General features: G+C 41.6%; 2 protein-coding genes across 3 annotated transcripts in view; one reads left to right on the plus strand and one right to left on the minus strand.

The window, feature by feature from the left end:
- The window catches only part of TMTC3 (transmembrane O-mannosyltransferase targeting cadherins 3), a 1,052,995-nt gene that overhangs the window by 458,833 nt on the left and 576,756 nt on the right, over positions 1–17,406 (plus strand). The gene's annotated exons all lie outside the window — the stretch shown is intronic.
- POC1B (POC1 centriolar protein B) overlaps positions 12,354–17,406 on the minus strand; it is a 41,832-nt gene continuing 36,779 nt past the window's right edge. Inside the window, exons 11-12 of one of the 2 annotated variants that reach the window (XM_048934645.1) lie at positions 15,518–15,700; positions 12,354–14,297 (exon numbers count right to left, since the gene is read on the minus strand). In XM_048934645.1, the coding sequence (XP_048790602.1) occupies positions 14,193–14,297; positions 15,518–15,700 (288 nt within the window). In that variant the 3' untranslated portion in view covers positions 12,354–14,192. Of the gene's footprint in view, positions 14,298–15,517; positions 15,701–17,406 lie in introns of those variants that run through there. The other variant, XR_007374731.1, reaches the window with a different exon arrangement.

The following is a 17,406-nucleotide window of genomic DNA, read 5'->3' on the forward strand; positions in this document are numbered from 1 at the left end:
TGTGTGTGAATCTTCCCATTTACTCTTCTTTACATACTCTTTTCCTTCTCCCTTTGGAACACCATTGTATATGGAAACCTGCATAGCACAATAAACAGCTGTGGAAAGCAGTCTATAAAGATGTAAGGAGCAGTTGTTGTCACTGTACTAGCAAAGCAGTTTCTATCAAATTTACCTTCAAACCAGGCTCTCAACTGCTCCTGAGCATATCGAGATGATCCCTACATGTGTTAGCAATATGCTACAATGACATACATGTGTTCCTACGTAGCCTATTCCAGCACAGGTTTCTTTGTTCATAATCACATTATGCATGTGTTTGTTATTCATGTTTCTGCTTCCACAACTTTCCTTTGATGTAAATGTAACACAACTTTTTCATCATTATTTGAAACAGAAACGTTGGGACAAAAGGAGCATCAAATATAGGAAGTACTCAATTACATTTAGCCAATGGTTTATGCCTTTTCTGTATGTTAAAGCCATCAGTAATGTTTTTTCAGAAGAAAAATGAATGACTTGACTTTTGTTCAGACTACAGGCTTAGTGTAAGGGTCAGGCTGTGATGCTGTGACACAGTGACTGCTCAAAGTCTGCCACAGAGGGTTTGTGTCAGGGGCAGGAGCAGATTCACGTTGTCTTTCAGCAGTGCCAGACATTTTTTTTTTAAGAGAACTTTAGCTTTTAAGTGTCCTGCAAATGCAAGTCCTCTGAAAAATAAATATACATCTTTGGAAAGTGACTGGAAAGATGCTTATGAGAGCTGGGAAAGATGCTCAGTATCAATCTGTACTTTCCTCTTTAAGTGTTCCTGAGCCACATCTTCACCTGCAATTAACTCACATGGCATATGAAGATACACTCCTCTGTGCTTAACCTTTAAACAAAATTTCTGTGATTATTGGCCTTCATTCGCAGCGTGACTGTGAGAAATGAGCAGGGCAGATGGGAGCAGGCGTTCCCAGTTGATGCTACAGAACATTTCTGTGATGATTTAAATCCTTGTTAAACAATAGCTTGTTCACATTCAATTGCAGAGCATCCCAAGATGCCGTATGAGGCAGGGAAGAGAACCAAAATTGCTTTTGCGGAGATGCTAGGCGTAATTAAAGGCTCATGTCTGGATCTTACAGCTAACAAACTGCTGTACAACAAGGGAAGTGGCTCCCTAAGTAGCTTTCTACAAAACACTAAACATAGTGCCGTAACAATAAAACCTAACCATCCAGCTGCCAAATGTATTGTGTGCATGTGGTACCGTGGACATCATGTCTGCCCTCTCCCCTCAAATCCATTCCCTTCTGCTGTTGGAAAATAGCAGAAGTTCTGTCAAGAGCCACTGAGAAGTTTAATACAAATAAATTGGAGCTGCTTAATCCACTTCTGCAATCTGGCTGCACTTATTCTGAAAATCAGGACCGCTCCTTTGGCAAAGTGCAGAGTGAAGTGAGAGGCTGTGAGCACAGCCTCGCAGAAGGGCAGAAAAAAGGCCTCTCACTGTCTCCCCTTTTGACATGACAGATAAAGGCAAATGTGTGAAGGTCTTAAAGCCCCACTGCAGAGCAGGAAGAGGAAAACAAATGGCACTGCACCATATGCCCATAATCCCAACTAAAAGGCATTCAAATTCATTTCTCCTCAGCTTCCCTTTTACACACCAGTGAACAAGCATGTTTGACAACACAGTGTGGGAGTTTCCAGTTCACTGAGCGGGTTTCCTTCACCTTCGCTCAGGCTTCCACCTGAACGTCCTGCTCCCAACAACAAATAGATCCCAGGGGGACAGGTAGAAATGGGAGCCCCCAGGCACTGCACCTCACACAGGGGGCTCCGGGAGGAACAAACTGGAAAACTGGATGCAGGTTGAAGTGAAAGTGCTGGGCCTGGCAGGAAAGCAATGCCCTCAGGCCCCCACTGCCACCATGCTGAGCTCGCTGCCTTTGCTGAGCCCAGAGCTTGCCATGTGTGAGGAATGCACCCAGGGATGCGCCTTGCAGGTTAGTGGGACCAGTGGCCTTCGGTAGGCTGGAGCAGTTGGCCAGAGCAGCAGGCACAACTACTGAGGTGATGCCAGCCTATGCTGGAAGAAGGGAGCGAGAGTAAAGTGCTGCAGGATGCTTGGGAGACTGGAAAATGCCTCGGAGCCAGCAGGGCCATGAGCGTGTGAGTGGAAGGCAGCATGGGCTGCTCATTAGAGCCTGAGCGCATTGAGAGCGGGAGAGGATGCTCGCGTGGCAAATCAATTTGCAGGCATCAAATTGATTTAAAAAAATGCAAAAGGATGCACTCACCATTATAAATCGAATAGGAAGAGCAGCAGATAAACATGGTCTATGGTTCATAAAACCACAGTTAGATAGAGAGTGGAACCTTTATCTCAGGCAAGACAGCAGGCAGTGTGCCCTTATGCCTCATCTGCAGCTTTTCACATTTCTACTTTTCACATTTCCAACACCGAACTAATTATTTTCCTCCAAAGGTCCTTTCCACTCCTCTTCATCCTTCTGTTGACATAAAAGCTATTGACTGGACCTATAATCACAGCATTGCTTTTCAGTATTTGACTCTTGTTCAAATCCTTTTTTCTCCTTTGTAGCACCTCTGAGATCTCAACCAAGGATCCAAAACACTTGCTTACAACTTCAGTCTCCAGGTTTTGGGTTTCACATCCCCCTCCTTACCATCCTTTTCACACCTCCATCCCACTGCTTCCTACACAGAGTACAGCTGCCAGGTTGATGATACAGATGCAGAGATAAAATCCAATTCTCCAGAGCTGCCTTAGTAACACTATTTTAGCGCACAGTTCCAGATACTTTTCACTGTATGCATTTTCTCTGTGCTTTTAGGTTCACCACGCTGACTTTGCCTCTTGAGCAGGTGCAGCACCCAAGAGCTGTGGCAGGGTGTTATTCTCCACCCTCACTCACATCACAGCAGTGAGAGTACTCAGAGTGAGCACCAAACCAGGTGTTTGACAGATGTTAAGTCAAGCAAGATGTTACACTAAAAGTGGTAGGAAATAGGCTGTCATGGACCAGGATCAGTTCTTCCATTACCCCCAAGCTTGACTTCTCCCTGCACCACAAATCTCCTTGACCCTGTTTCTAACTCCTCAGTATCTCATAGCATCCTCATGCGCTTTTCAGTGCTCAGATCTCTTCTGTGTCCTTGCTCCACTCTGTCTCCATGCTGAGCCTCACTCCCACTGTGTCTGCTTTCTGTCCGACCTGGGCCATCCTCCCTGATGGCTTTCAGTGAGCTGAACAAGCGTCTTCTGCACCAGTTCAATCCCATCAGATTTTCATACTATTCTTGATGATAAAAAACTGTAGGAAAGATCCAGAGGGTGTCGTTCTCTGAAAAAAAGCTGAAGATTTCCTGAAAATTTCATCCTGAAATGTGCACCAAGAATGGAAAAGTAACTTAAGGCATTTTAACTTCAAGAAATTTATGGGAACCACTTCTTACAAAAAGAAATGTAGGAAGTAATGGCTACCACCCAGTCTGTGGTTTAAGTTTATTGTAGGAGTTCTTGCCTACTCTTTTTCTAACCAGGAGTAAGGCTCCCAAATGAGCTAATTCTCTATGTCAAGCCATACTAGTTCTGTATAAACTGCAATATTTACTTAAAATCCTCTTGCAGACAATGTAGTGATGCAAACTCTGTCCCACAGCGGCTGCTCTCAATGTCATTATTATACATCTCATTATCCCAAGACAGCTGGCAAAAATGAGCTGGGTAATTTACACACAACTTTGAAACTGTGCCTGCATTTTGAGCTGTGTCAGCAGCCGTGACTTCTTCACAGCCTCTTGAATGGGCAGCTACCAAGCAGTGTGAGGACACTGAGAGATAAAAAGGAGTGAGAGCCAGATCCATCCCCCCTGTGCTGTGGTTGTGCTCCTTCCTGGTCACTTCTTGCTGTGTGCCTGCGCTGTGTGAGGTGATCCGCAGAGGAAGTGGGGATCTGCAGGGAGGCACCACATTCTGAGGTTGCCTTATGCTGCTCAGTTTGACAGGCCCATTGTTTGTACAACACTAATACCAAACTGATGCTTTTGGGAAACTCCACCCATGAGCGATCTGGAAAAGTTCCTTGTATGCCCAATGAGACTTCAGCCAAATGCACTAATTGTGGCTGCAAAACATTGTTTTAAAGGAAAAGGATGGGAGAGAAGAGAATGTGAAAACAGAGAGAGGAAGAGATAAGCAAAGAGGCGACGGGCTACAGCAGGACAGGCAATATGGGAAGGGGCAAAGCATTCGTGCAGAAGGAGGCAGAGGCTGTGGGTGCATCGGGAAGACTATTCAACCTAGTTATCAGAGGTGGTACAACAACAGAATGGGGTTCACGTTTGTCTTCTCCCTATCTTTGGCCACATTCAGCATCTGTTGGCTTTGCCTCTTCCACTCAAACCCCAAACACTTTGAGCCTTTTTCGTAGAGGTTTTGGGGTCTGGCAGAGCTCACATCACCTTGAAAACTGCACTGCGACACATGGCTTTCTTTTTCCAGTTTTTCTACAGCTCTTGACCACCTCTGACAGGCTGGCACTGGTGGCTGCACTAGCCTTTGGGACAATCCAATTTCTAATGTAATGGGTTTCCTGATTGAGAAAATATCATTAAATCTGAGAGATCTGGGAAAATGAGATACTCTAATAAGTTCTAAAATGCTGCTTATAGACACTTTCTCCAGTATGGTAACACCAAAACTAAATTCCAGAGTTCACTTCACCAGATCTTCTCAATTTTGACCAAATGCTTCTTCTTAGTCAGCTGCTTTCCAAGGCCAAGTTAACCCAAGTACACAGACACTGATAAAACCTACGGTCTGGCAGGAAAAAAAAGAAGAAGAAAAAACCTATAGGAGCTTGATAGAAAGAAGTGTTGAGCCTGGAGTACAAGGGCAGCTAAAGTAGATTGCCTGTAACCTGTGCTCAGAGGTAGAAGAGAATTTGCTTCATCTTTGAAGCCTAAGATCCTGGGCACACTTCTGCACAGGGTTCTGCTTGCGGATAACCACAGTGTAAAGAGAAACCTAAAACAACCACCCAGGGGGCACAGGCTGAAGTGCAAGGAAGTATCCCTGTCTCCAATAAAAATGGGGCAGATAAAGCAGGAAGCAGCAGCAGAGCTAATGCACAAGCAGCTGGCCACTGAGGTGGATTTCTAGAGTAAATCTGGTGCCTGAGGTCCCAGGAAACCACCTGTTGTCCACCATGATGACCAGCAGCTGCAAGTGTCCAGAAGCCATGTGGGGGGTAGATGCTGCCTCTGTATCAGAGACCAGGCTGGGAGAAGCAAGTGAGGGAAACAGTGCTGGAAGGCACTGCTGCTTCAGAGAGACTGTGATGCAATTAAGTGTTTCAGAAAATAGCGAGGAGGAGATTATACTGTCACCAGGAGTTCTCCAGGAAACACTCAGAAATGAAGCTCAACATGGCATGGAAACTATTTAACTTCCAGGGGCAGCTTAGCCTCCATCAGGGAGGAAAACTATTCCGGTTCTCCTGTATAACAAACCAAGATGTGCTGTGCGATGTCATCATTATTAAAAACAACAGAAAACTAATTCTGAACAATTGGAAAAAGGCACGCAGGGCTGGTTTATATTTCTTCCAAGACCTTTTCCCTCTAATTTCAAAAGAGAGGAAAAAAAGAAAAACAAGGAACCAGAAAGAATTCCAGGTTGAGTCCCGAGCCGTCCCGGAGCCGCGGAGCCTGGAGAGCAGCCAGGCAGGCTGGCAGGAAGTCAGGCAGGACAGTGATGGAAACCTGCCTGGCCTGCAGCGGAAGCTCACCCAAACAGATGTGCTTCTGTGAAATATTTTGCTTACGACAAATCAGCATCCTCTGACAAAAACCTGTTCTGTTGGAAATCTCCCAGCACTGTTTATTATGGCATTGCTCTTCCTCCAATAATAAATAAAATGAAAGTGGGTGTGCGATGGCTAATGCTAATGGGCCAAATTATATATATTTTTGTCAGTGATTCTTTGTGTGGAACAAATCTTAAAAATCTGACCTCGGGCATTTCGGTCTGGTTCTGTTTTCACAGTGAGGGCTGAAGGCTCAGCTTTGTTATTCTACAAGTTAAACAAACATAAATGGAATTGTGAGACACTGGGTGAGAGTAGGGAGATCTTACTGCATCCATAATGTCTTCCACGCCAACATTTTTCAAATAGTGCAGATTGCTAGCTTTGTATTGTTCCCCATTCCTCCCAAATCCATTACACAAAAAAACATGGCAATTCCCTCCCCAGTACTCAGGTTATGTAACAAGGGCATAACGCTCCCTTTGAAATGATTAACTTGATCATTTAGAGAAGTGAGAGAGAAATGCGGGCAACATATACACAGCTTGGAATTAGCTGAGTGGCTGAAAGCATTTTTCTTTCTAAAAGGGGGGGGGGGCAAAGACAAAATGAGTGATATTTCCTCTTTTATAATTTTGAATGATGCTGTAGACCTCTCTTGTTTTATAGACTCCTCAGAATGAGCATCCAGAAGGCTGCAGATAAGGTCTGTGTGCAAACCTAGCACTGGCCCCTCTTCATTTACCTCAGTTCCAGGGCCTCTATTTCAGAAAGCTGTGCAACGAATAGCGAAGTACACCTTTAAATGAATCAGAAAGTCAGGTTTTCATGGCTACATTTGTTTTCCAGACAGTCAGAAAAAGTCAGCCATTGGTTTCTTCCCAACCTTTCTTTCTCTTTCCCTCCATTATGTGAATCCACGTACAAGACTGAGATATTTTCAGCGTGTAACTTCAAGCATGTGAGAAGTCCCACTGATTTCAGCCGGAGACTTCCTATTGAGTCAGGACAGCACTGCTGCCTGCGTGTGACTTTGGGCTGATGAGTCACTCCCCGGTCGTGGCCATGCCGCCGGTCCAGCGCCCTGCAGGATGTCCCACGGCCCCGGCCCTCAGCACCCACCCTGGCAGCATCCGGGCTCTGCTGGCTGTGGCTGCCTGACCACAGGCTGCCGAGTGTCGCGCTGCCGTCTGAGAGGAAACCCACGGGCACCGCAACCAGCGCGGTGTGCTTGGCGAGGCACAGCTAAGGGGGTGGCTTTAAACTACAAGAGGGGGGATTTAGGTCAAACGTCAGGAGGAAATTCTTTACTCAGAGGTTGGTGAGACACTCCAACAGGCTGCCCAGAAAAGCTGAGGATGCCCCATCCATGGAAGTGCTCAGGTTGGATGGGGCCCTGGGCAGCCTGATCTGTAGGTGTCCCTACCCATAGCACTGGGGTTTCAATAGGTGATCTCTAAGGTCCCTTCCAACCCAAACCATTCTGTTGGTTGCAGTGACACTGGCTTGCCTACACGGCAAATGCTTCAGGCTTGGTGTCACCCACTTGCTTCAGCTTTTTGGGATCAGCACTGAGCGGCTGCCACAACTTCTCTAATGAAGCTCCTGCAGTCTCTCGATAATGTGACTATTTATAGGTCGGGTCAATACTGAATAGATTGCAGAAGCTGCACAAAAGCTCACCGTGTTACAGCAGTGAAGTGGTACAGAGGCACTGGTGCAGCCTGAAACTCAGTATGGTTGTATACAATTAAATATTATAACCTATCATGCTTTGCCCTATTACACTCACTTCTAAACTGAAAAGATAAAGGTATCTAATTTATTGCACTTAAAAAATTTCTCTTAGAAGCTAAGTTAGTCTTGTGAAGTACAGGAATTTTCAAGTCTCACAGACTAAGCCCTGCTTTTGCACGAGCATCACATTTTAGGCACAGTGTCATTTTATTTGTAATCACCAGAATTAACACAGTAATCAGTGCAGAACCTGCTGACAGCCAGATACCAACACTGTCTCTTCTTTCCCTTTCAAGTTGCTTTTTGTAGATTTTAGCAATATGTCCTGGGTTTTGTGCATCCAACATGTATCACAGGGTGAAAATAATTATAAAAAGAATGATTGAAAAAATGTTGGACAAATGCTCTCATGAGGAAGAATTGCTGCCAGGAGCACTCTGTCCTTTTTGCCACCCAAGTGTATTGCATCTTAGATGTTTCATTTTGAGAGGCTTGAACCACGAAGGCAGCACGAAGCAGCAGGGCCCTTTGTGCACGGCTCACCTGGCTCTTTCTTAAAATAAATCAGGCAGGATTGTTTCACTTTGAGCTTCCCAGACTTCTGTCCTATGGCACTTGTTCAGGAAGTCCCAACAAGCAGCAGCCAACACGCTGTGCTTCTGATGGTTAATCTTAGGATAGAGCTGACGATTACTAATGATGCTGCAATAAGCACCATAAGCCGTCACTGCAGCTAGAAAAAGCTTCAAGTGAAATCCTGCAGCACAGAGATCCTGCTACTTTTTCTCCTCTCAGTGTTTTCTTTCTCTAAAAGGAGCAGGGATTTCCTCTAGGGATTGGGAGGAGGAAAAAAAGTTGAGAGAGAGGTACAGTTTGGTTGCAATACAAAGCACAAAAGGATGAAAAAGAAGCCTAATGGATGTCTTTTCTTCTTGTCTTCTGGCAATTGCTTTCTCTTCAGCAGCTTTGAAGAGAAGTTAGGCTCCTCTGTTTTATCCTGCTCTGCAGGGGCCCAAGCAGTACAGGGACTTGCAAGTCTAACCACTACTCTGAGTCACGGAATCCTATATTTAGATGGCCTTGAGAGCCTCAGCTTTTCTCCCCAGCACACTCCTGTCTCTGCAAGTGCATCAAGTCTGCTGATGCCCATGCTCAGCTACGGGCATGTGAAAATTGTGTGATCCCACCACCAGCAGACGCAGTATCACCATTAATGCTGACACTTCTCAAGGATTCCTGGACTAGGTGTTACTGCCCAGTCTACACCATAGGTCTCAATCTAGTCAGCATCTCAAAAGATTTTGGCCTGGTATGAAAATCAATCAGGATCAAGACTTTCTAAAAACATGCACACTCTCTTTTACCAGCAGCTTTCCTTATTGACTGGAAACCTAACAGAACAGTCTTAACGCGGGTGGCTTTGGAGCACAGGTCTGAGCCAATGTTGTTTCACCATAGAAAAGAGCTTTGATTCTGAGGCTGCAGAGTACTCCAGGGTGAAGCTGAGTCAGCTGCTTCCTGGGCAGCCGTACCTTTCACAGCCAGCGTGCGTTATGTCCGTGACTTTTCAAGGATGAGGTAGGGTTGGGTGGGCACCTGGCTCCAAACCAAAATCCTTGCTTCAGTGGACTCGTGAGCAGCCAAGCCCAAGAGACCCATGGATCTGAATGATTAAATATGAAACAGTTGCTCTTCTGACCTGCTACACCCAGATGTTTTTGTATTTTTTTCTTGTGCGTGTGTCTTTTCATTTGTTTTATTCATTTTTGCTTTTTAAGACAGGAAAAATGATGGGGCAGGGTAAAGAGCTCAGTCTGCTGCGTAACCTTGTGGCAGGAAATGCATTAATTACATAAAGTAAGGATATTTTTTCTCCTTTAAGTCATTGACAACACTTGATGTACATTGCCTTGAATGCCTCCAGAAATGGCGCATCCATAACCTCCTTGGGCAATCTGTTCCAGTGCGTCACCACCCTCTGTGTAAAAACTGCCTCCTAGTATCTAACCTAAATCACCTAAAAAACCATTCTCCCTTGTCCTATAACTATCCACACTTGTGAACAGCTGTTGCCCCTCCTGCTTATATGCTCCTTTCAAATATTGGAAGGCCACAATGAGGTCCCTCCAGAGCCTTCTCTTCTCCAAGCTAAACAAGCCCAGTTTCCTCAACCTTTCCTCTTAGGAGAGATGCTCCAGCCCTCTGATCATCTTAGTGCCCTCCTCTGGACCCACTCCAAGAGCTCCACGTCCTTCCTGTGCTGGGGGCCCCAGGCCTGGACGCAGTGCTGCAGATGGGGCCTCACAAGAGCTGAGCAGAGGGGGACAATCACCTCCCTCCCCTGCTGGCGACTCCTATTTTAATGCAGCCCAGAACACAGTTGGCCTTCTGGGCTGCAAGCGCACATGCTGGGCACACCACCTCATCTAGAACTGCTTTATCTCTTAGGAAGTAAACACTTGGGAAGAGAAGACACATTTTGTCTTATAAAATTCCCCACCAATAAAATTCTTCAGCGCTGATGAATAAACGAGGGCATTATTTTAGTGTTACTAAGATGCTTAAGTCCACATTCAACAATACATTGTAAATATGTTTGTAATACAGGTACCAGGTGTAGCTTACCACTCACTGACTAGTTTGGAAACTATATTTTTCCGCTGGATTTAAAATTTATAGTAAAATTGGAGAGGAGTGCACTCAGCACATCCTGTTAGCTGAGTCAATTGAAACTGCACCTGTTCTTGGATGCAAGTCATAACAAACACAATCCATATACATTGTAAAGAAAAGGACTTGTCTGCACTTTTTCCAATTAACATCTGCCTTTTGGCAAGTTATTAACCTATTTTCTCACAAAGAAACGGCTTCAATTGTATTATGCATCCGAAGCGTGCAAAAGTCCCTGAGGGGGCACTCTGACAAAAACATACTGTTCCTGGATCCAGTGTGAACATACATATTCATTAATTGTTTGGGGCAGAGTACAGAATTTCTGATTTTTACAAGTCTTACAGGGTAAACAGGTTACATAAAGCTATGTCCTTGGAAATGCATTCTGATCCCAGCTACTCTCATTCAGTGTTTCTGCAGTGTGATACAGCAACTAAAATAACACAGTAGCCCTGTTAAAAGACTTGTAGGAAGAAAAAGACATAACTTTTACCTTAAGAATAGTACAGCGCACTTAATTATTCAAATAAAGATGGCAATTTATATTCCTGGGATAAGTCATGCTACAGGGATCTGCACAGGGAAATGGCCAGGAGAAATGTGTCTACAACCATTTTTTCCACCCAAAAGGTAAGTTTAATCAGAACGTAAGCCTGTGGTTTAAGTTTCTCATCATAATGATTATGATAATGAAACAATGAATTGTTGTCTTACATGCGTAAAAGCAATAAACAACATGGGGAGTTGTTCTGATACATTCATCTCCAGGAACTGGTTTTCCAAAACACGAGGGCTTTAGAAGACATGGCAGCAACAGCAAAAGGTAAACAGTGGAGATTTTTGGAGAATGTATGGATATGGACAAAATAAAATCAAATTAAATTTAAAAAAAAAAAAAAAAAGAAGAGAGAGAGTGAGAGAAAACCTAGAATAGTGTTTTGAGTTGTCAGTCTGGTCCATAATATACAACTGATTACTGGCATAGATTAACATCCCAGCCTGGTTTTGCCCGGGCATTTGAAAACCTGTACATTCATATCAGAAGTGCCTTCTAGGCCCAAGTTGGAGTATGAGCCACTTGGTGTCTAGCGCATGGCAAAGCCCGTACCTCTACATGTGCTTCAAAGAGATGAGACGGAACTATCTGAAGTAAAGAACTCAGGAAAATACCTTGATTGCTTCAGTATCATGCTGCACACAATGCTCGGGATAGGAACTCCATTAAAATGAATGACTGAACTTTGATGGGAATTACAAATGGAACTTAGCAGCAGCCAACAGCATTTCTTTCAATTCGCACAAAGCATTTTTTGCTTTGACTGGAAATCTCCGCAGAATTATCTAAGACGAGTCGCTAAGCTACTTCCTAACACTATGAAACTTTATGAACTTGCAGTTCTGTTCCCCTGGCAAATCTTCCAGGGGACTCAGGCAGGGCTACTTGTTGTGCCATGCTCACACACTCACAAACATCAGGGACCTACCACACTTTGAAGCGTGCCATTCAGACACAACTATTATTTGTTTGAATTGGTATTCAGCCGCCCTTGCAATACTGAGAATACTTGCTTCTGAGAGTTTAAGCAACTCCTTCAGCCACTTTGAAAGGAAGTTTTTTATTCTGTAGCCCTACTTGAAATTATATGGATCAAGAAAAAAGGCTAATAGCCCATGTGAAAGTTCCTTTAAAGAAACGCGTTAGCTGGTAGTGGTTGTATTTTAGGAGAGCGCTCACAGCTTGAGGAAAATACCTCCACACTTTTATCAAACTATCATCTCTAATTATACAGATATCCCAGGTGTCAGGCATTCTGAGCACTTCAGTATCAACAGACTACTGACTGAATGAAAATAGCATACCTTAATTTGTGAATGTTACATTAATTCACCAGATTCACACACATAAGTATTAAATGCTCCCATTGTATATATATTGAAAAGGAAGAAGGCAGAGTTAACAGAATCACAGAATCACAGAATTGTAGGGGTTGGAAGGGACCTCCAGAGATCATCGAGTCCAACCCCCCTGCCAAAGCAGGTTCCCTACAGCAGGTCGCACAGGTAGGCATCCAAAGGCAGAAGGGAAGACAAAAGCAAAAATTTTATTAAAATATAAAGCAAAAAAATATATATTTTCATATGTTGTTGATAAATAATTCCTGAAAAGCTTAACAAAAAAATCCTGTTGATATAGAAATAAAAAATATGTAGTCCATTAAAAAAAAACAAGAAGTAAGTCAAGTTTTTAACAGCTGCATGGTTTTGTGCCTTGTAATGAAACCAAGAAAAGGCAAAGACCACAAGAATATTTCCAAATGCAAAACCACAAAATACATCTGACCTAAAAGACAGTATTTACATAACTCTGCATTATATAGCACTATAAACAATTGCATAATCAAAGGTCAGGCTGTACACATTGGAATATGTAAGACTATCCTTCCACTAAAAAATCAGGGCATAGGATGTTGCATAGAAATAGTCATGACTGGAAAGCTTGTAGGTTGTTTCTTCACAATATACAGCACTATTTAAAGCCGAGCTGAAAACAAGTGGAACTTGTTGGCAAAATTCAGTGTTTACTAATTACGAACTGATATGACTTCTGGCTATCCAAAGGTGTACTATAAGAGAAAATAAAAAGTTATAAGAGAACATTTGACTGCTCATTACGTTGGCACCAACTGCAGTGGTGTTTGCATGGTACTCCTGTACTTCAGCTGAATTCTATTGATGTTAATGAGGCTTAGCTTGGGAAATGGGCTTTATCTATATACGTTCAGTTGCAGAATTGGATTAAGATGCTCCCCCCATTTCAAGTGTCCTATTTTTTCAACCTACAAAACGCGAAGTTGCAGAAAGGGATGACTGCTTACTTTTGATTGTGGATATACAAAAGGTGTTTAAATTGCCATTTAAAAAGGTAATAGGTAGACATAAAGAAGCAGAGATGTTCTCTACTGAAGAACAATACCTACAATTACACCTTTCTAAAAATTGCATTTTTATTACAAATAAAACCAAAATTCATTATACGTGGCAAACTGACTCACACAATGTCTTTACTGATTGTGGCTTAATTATTCATAACGCATTAAACGATGAGGAGAATTCATAGCACAAGAAACGTGAGCACCTGTGGAAGTCCTTGGAGGATGGGGATCTTTTGTATTTGTGATAGAGACTTTGAGTCACTGTGTGTTTGGTTCAGATGTACTCCTCAGAAATATGAAGCTAATTCTCATTTCACTAAAAATGAAAAATGAATTCTGCTGGATGAGAAGTGCAACAACGCACACGTCTTGCATCTGAATTCACACATACAATCACTGTTTCAACATTTACATGACTTCATATTTGTAACTAAAAGTTATTACACTAGATCTTGCAGTCATCACTAAAATATGTAGAAGATGAAGAGTAAATGTCATAAGCTTATGGTAAAATATCTGACAGTCCATAAGAGACAAAGAATACTTCTGGCACTTAAGCATATAGGGGTACTTGGACCTTATTTAATTCATGTGCTAGAGTAATATTGCCTTAGAACAATGAGCATTATTTTCACAGCCCCTACCTGAGTTGAAAAATCTGCATAGTGCACTTCCATGGCAAGTGTTTTTTTATCTAAAAACATACATCTTGTTGTTTAATTTAAAGATCTTATTAGGCTGAGATAAGAGACCTGTAACTAAAAACATTCAGTGGGATACTACTTTTGATGGTACCTTTGGCTGATATTACTTTTGGCTGGGCTGCACTTTACTAAATGTCTAACCAGAGTGTCTGCTTGCTACCAATGTTTAAAATATCATAAATTTTTTTCTTCAGTTTTTATTACATTGATAAGAAGAAAAGGAATTTTTTTCCACTTATAGTCAAATCCAACGAAGCAACATTTATTATTTCCTTGTGAAAATACAAAACATACTAATCAATGCAGTTCATTTTCATCTTTTATTCTTCCTGTCTTCCCTGAGGTAAATTTTTTTGCTGATTTTCTAAGCATTCTTTCAGCTTATCTTCAGTCAAAGTCAGCCGTTGTTCCAGGATTGAAATTGTCTGCATGAGGAGGACAGTAGCAATAGCTTTAGTATGTTTTTATATCATTCACACAGTACTACGAAAGTGTACAAAATGGTAACATTTAAAAAAATCCTTTTAACTCAACAAAAAAATAGCCTAAAGATGGCTTTGCCCTAGCTGCTCCACTATTTACAACTGTATTTAAGAATGATGGATTTGTATCTATGAAGACTGTCCAAAGGTTTTAAATTGTTTTAATGAAAAAAAAAAGCTGTACATGTGTGTACAATATTTATGTGTACATAAAAATTACTCAGAAATACTATGTGAAAGCTGCCTCCATATTGCAATATAAAAACTGCCATAAACAGCGACCCCAAATGATGTCTTCCAAAAGCCTGAAAGAAACTTTAAAGATATAAAAAATAAATGAAGCGTGAAAAAAAAGCAATATTAAAAGGCATTCTCCAAGAGACCGTCTTCCTCAAGAAGGGTAGGTTCCCAGACACAGGCTGACAGTTTCTTCCCAGTGCAACTTACCTCACAAATAATCTTCAGCTGATGCTTTGACTCCAAACTTTTCAAAACATATTTCTTCAGTTAAGATACATATTGCAGAAGAATTAAGAAAAAATCCTAACCACTCCTATTACTGATTAATGTTAATACATTCCAGACCATAAAGTAGTGTATTAAGACAAATTGTCTGAATTTGGATCAGCAAAAATAAGTATTGTGCTTTTGCAAACAAGCAACTCAGAGTTACTGACAGAGACTAACATGTGTGCTGTTTCACTGACACTTGGAATGATCCACTGCATAGATTCCTACCTAAGCCAATATCTTGAGCACTGAGTTTGAAGAAGGATTTAACGGTACATTGCCAATTTACTTTGTTCATCCCCTACTAATGCATGACTGTTCAAGCTGGAATTTGACAATGTCAACACAACAACTGGCTTCTGGCGAATCCACATTAGATCTCACTATTGAAAAATAGTGAATTTTTTTCTTCTACAGTTAAAAACACAGTAATAATCTTTACGATTACATAGCAGGAAGCTTTGACTTTAGGAAACACAACACATGCAATCAGTGTTTGCTGAAAGGCAAGAAACAAAACAGTCATTTGACTATATAATCATTGAAGCCTAGAGACTTTAACATTCTGATTTACGAGCATAGTTCCTGTTTTTTTCACCATTGATAAAATTATTATTTTCCACTGTGAGTGCTATCTGTTCTTGCATACTTACTAGAGTCAAAACATCCAGCTGTTCCACAATGTTCTCCAGAGCATTACCCAGGGATGGGGAGATGCCTATTTTCTTGTCCACATTATGCATAACTGATTCGCTCTCATTCTCAGACTTCCTCTTTGAACTTGTTGCCAAGACCGAAGCAGAGGGATACTGCAAATCTTCATTGCTGACATCATCCTTAAATAAAGAAACACCATTTGAATATTCAGTTGCCCTTGTCTTCGTTTAATTGGAATAATACACGAAAATCAGCAGAAAGATCTGTTTTTATATTGTTAGAAGTCTTTACACATGTACACACAATGGCCTTCAGATTTGCTTCTTGTACCACGTCCAATTCATAACACTTCAACTCCTTCTGACCTAAGAGGTAATTTCAGCTGTGACAGATGAGGCAATAATCACACACGATGTACTGAGAAATCTCAGCAGTCTTTACGAATGATTTCAACACAAACAATTTTCAGGTACTTGATTGAAGAACTAAATGCATTACTACTAGAGCTTGAATTAAAGCTCAAATACTATTGCTGCCCTGAGTTTAATTCAAAAAGATAGCTCTAGCTCACAAAGGAATTCATTCAAAGCAGTCATATGGATGAAAATTCCATATGTGACTGGATGATCACAAGGGTTCCACTCCATAGTATGAAATTTCTCTTTGGTATGAGTTTTCTGCTAAAAGAACAAAAAAGTAGCTTTTAGATGTTTCTTTAGTTGCACTACTCTTTTGAGAACCAATTTCTTCAGGAAACAGGAAAAGAAAACAGAAAAGATCCACACCATGTCACGAGGGAAATAACTTTGCTGTATAAATATTGCTTCAGGGTAAGTGAAAGAGCATGATCTTCCCAATCACTTCTGCTTTTATTTGTGCCTCGAAGATTTAAAGGTCCTTTTGAGTCAGGATAGGTTAAATCATCACTAATTCTTTAGAGGATCCCTCATAAAAACTTTTCCTGATTTATTAATCCTTTTGCAATTTCTCCGAACTTCTACCTTCAGATAGTTTAAAAATAAACAAAAATTGAAAGAAACAGACAATCACATTTTATTATCTCTAATTATGTTTGCAATATCCGCAACTGTTATAAAATAAGTAGTTCCAGTTTAGCAGTTTCTCTGAAACATCTTGAGTGCTGATGAAAGTATCCAAGCACTGAGCAAAAGAAAAAAAGGAAATTTCTATCTTATCTGATGAGTTTAAAATACACAATGTCTACAACATGGTCAAAATACTTACATTGTAATGCTGAATAGATTTTTCAAGTGAAAATCTAAAAATCATTGTGAACCATTAAAAATTGTCTCTTAAGTCTCTAAAATAATTCTGTAGAATGTAAATTATTAGACGGAATTAGTGGCAAACCTTTATAAGATTATCAAGGCACGTTGATGAGTCGCCAAGGGCATGGGAGACTTAGAAGCAAGTTGGGTGATTCTCTGTCAAGAATGTTTTCTCTAGAGTACACTCAGCCTGGAGACAGTTTAGGTGGGACACACTGCCTGCTTGATCATCACGTGCCTTATGAAATGCAAACAATTGAGAAAGGGAAGTTGAAAGTGCCACTGAAAAACATCCAGTTGGTACGATATATTTTTTTTGTAGACATCCTTTGAAAACCTCCATGCTAGTTTGAATACCATGAAGCATATTGCCAGCCTTGGCTGGACAGTCCTTTCACACCTACAGTATAGTCCAGATTTGGTGCTTTCTGACTTCCATCTGTTAAGGCCAGTGAAAGACAGATTGTATGGGCAACATTTTCAATGCAACAACGCGGTCATAGCAGCTGTGAAACAGTGGGTTGCCTCTGCTGGTGCAGATTTTTATGAACATTGCATGCAGGGTCTTATTCATTGCTGGTGAAAATGCATAGCTA

Source organism: Lagopus muta, chromosome 1, assembly GCF_023343835.1.
Source record: "Lagopus muta isolate bLagMut1 chromosome 1, bLagMut1 primary, whole genome shotgun sequence".
Taxonomy (NCBI): domain Eukaryota; kingdom Metazoa; phylum Chordata; class Aves; order Galliformes; family Phasianidae; genus Lagopus; species Lagopus muta.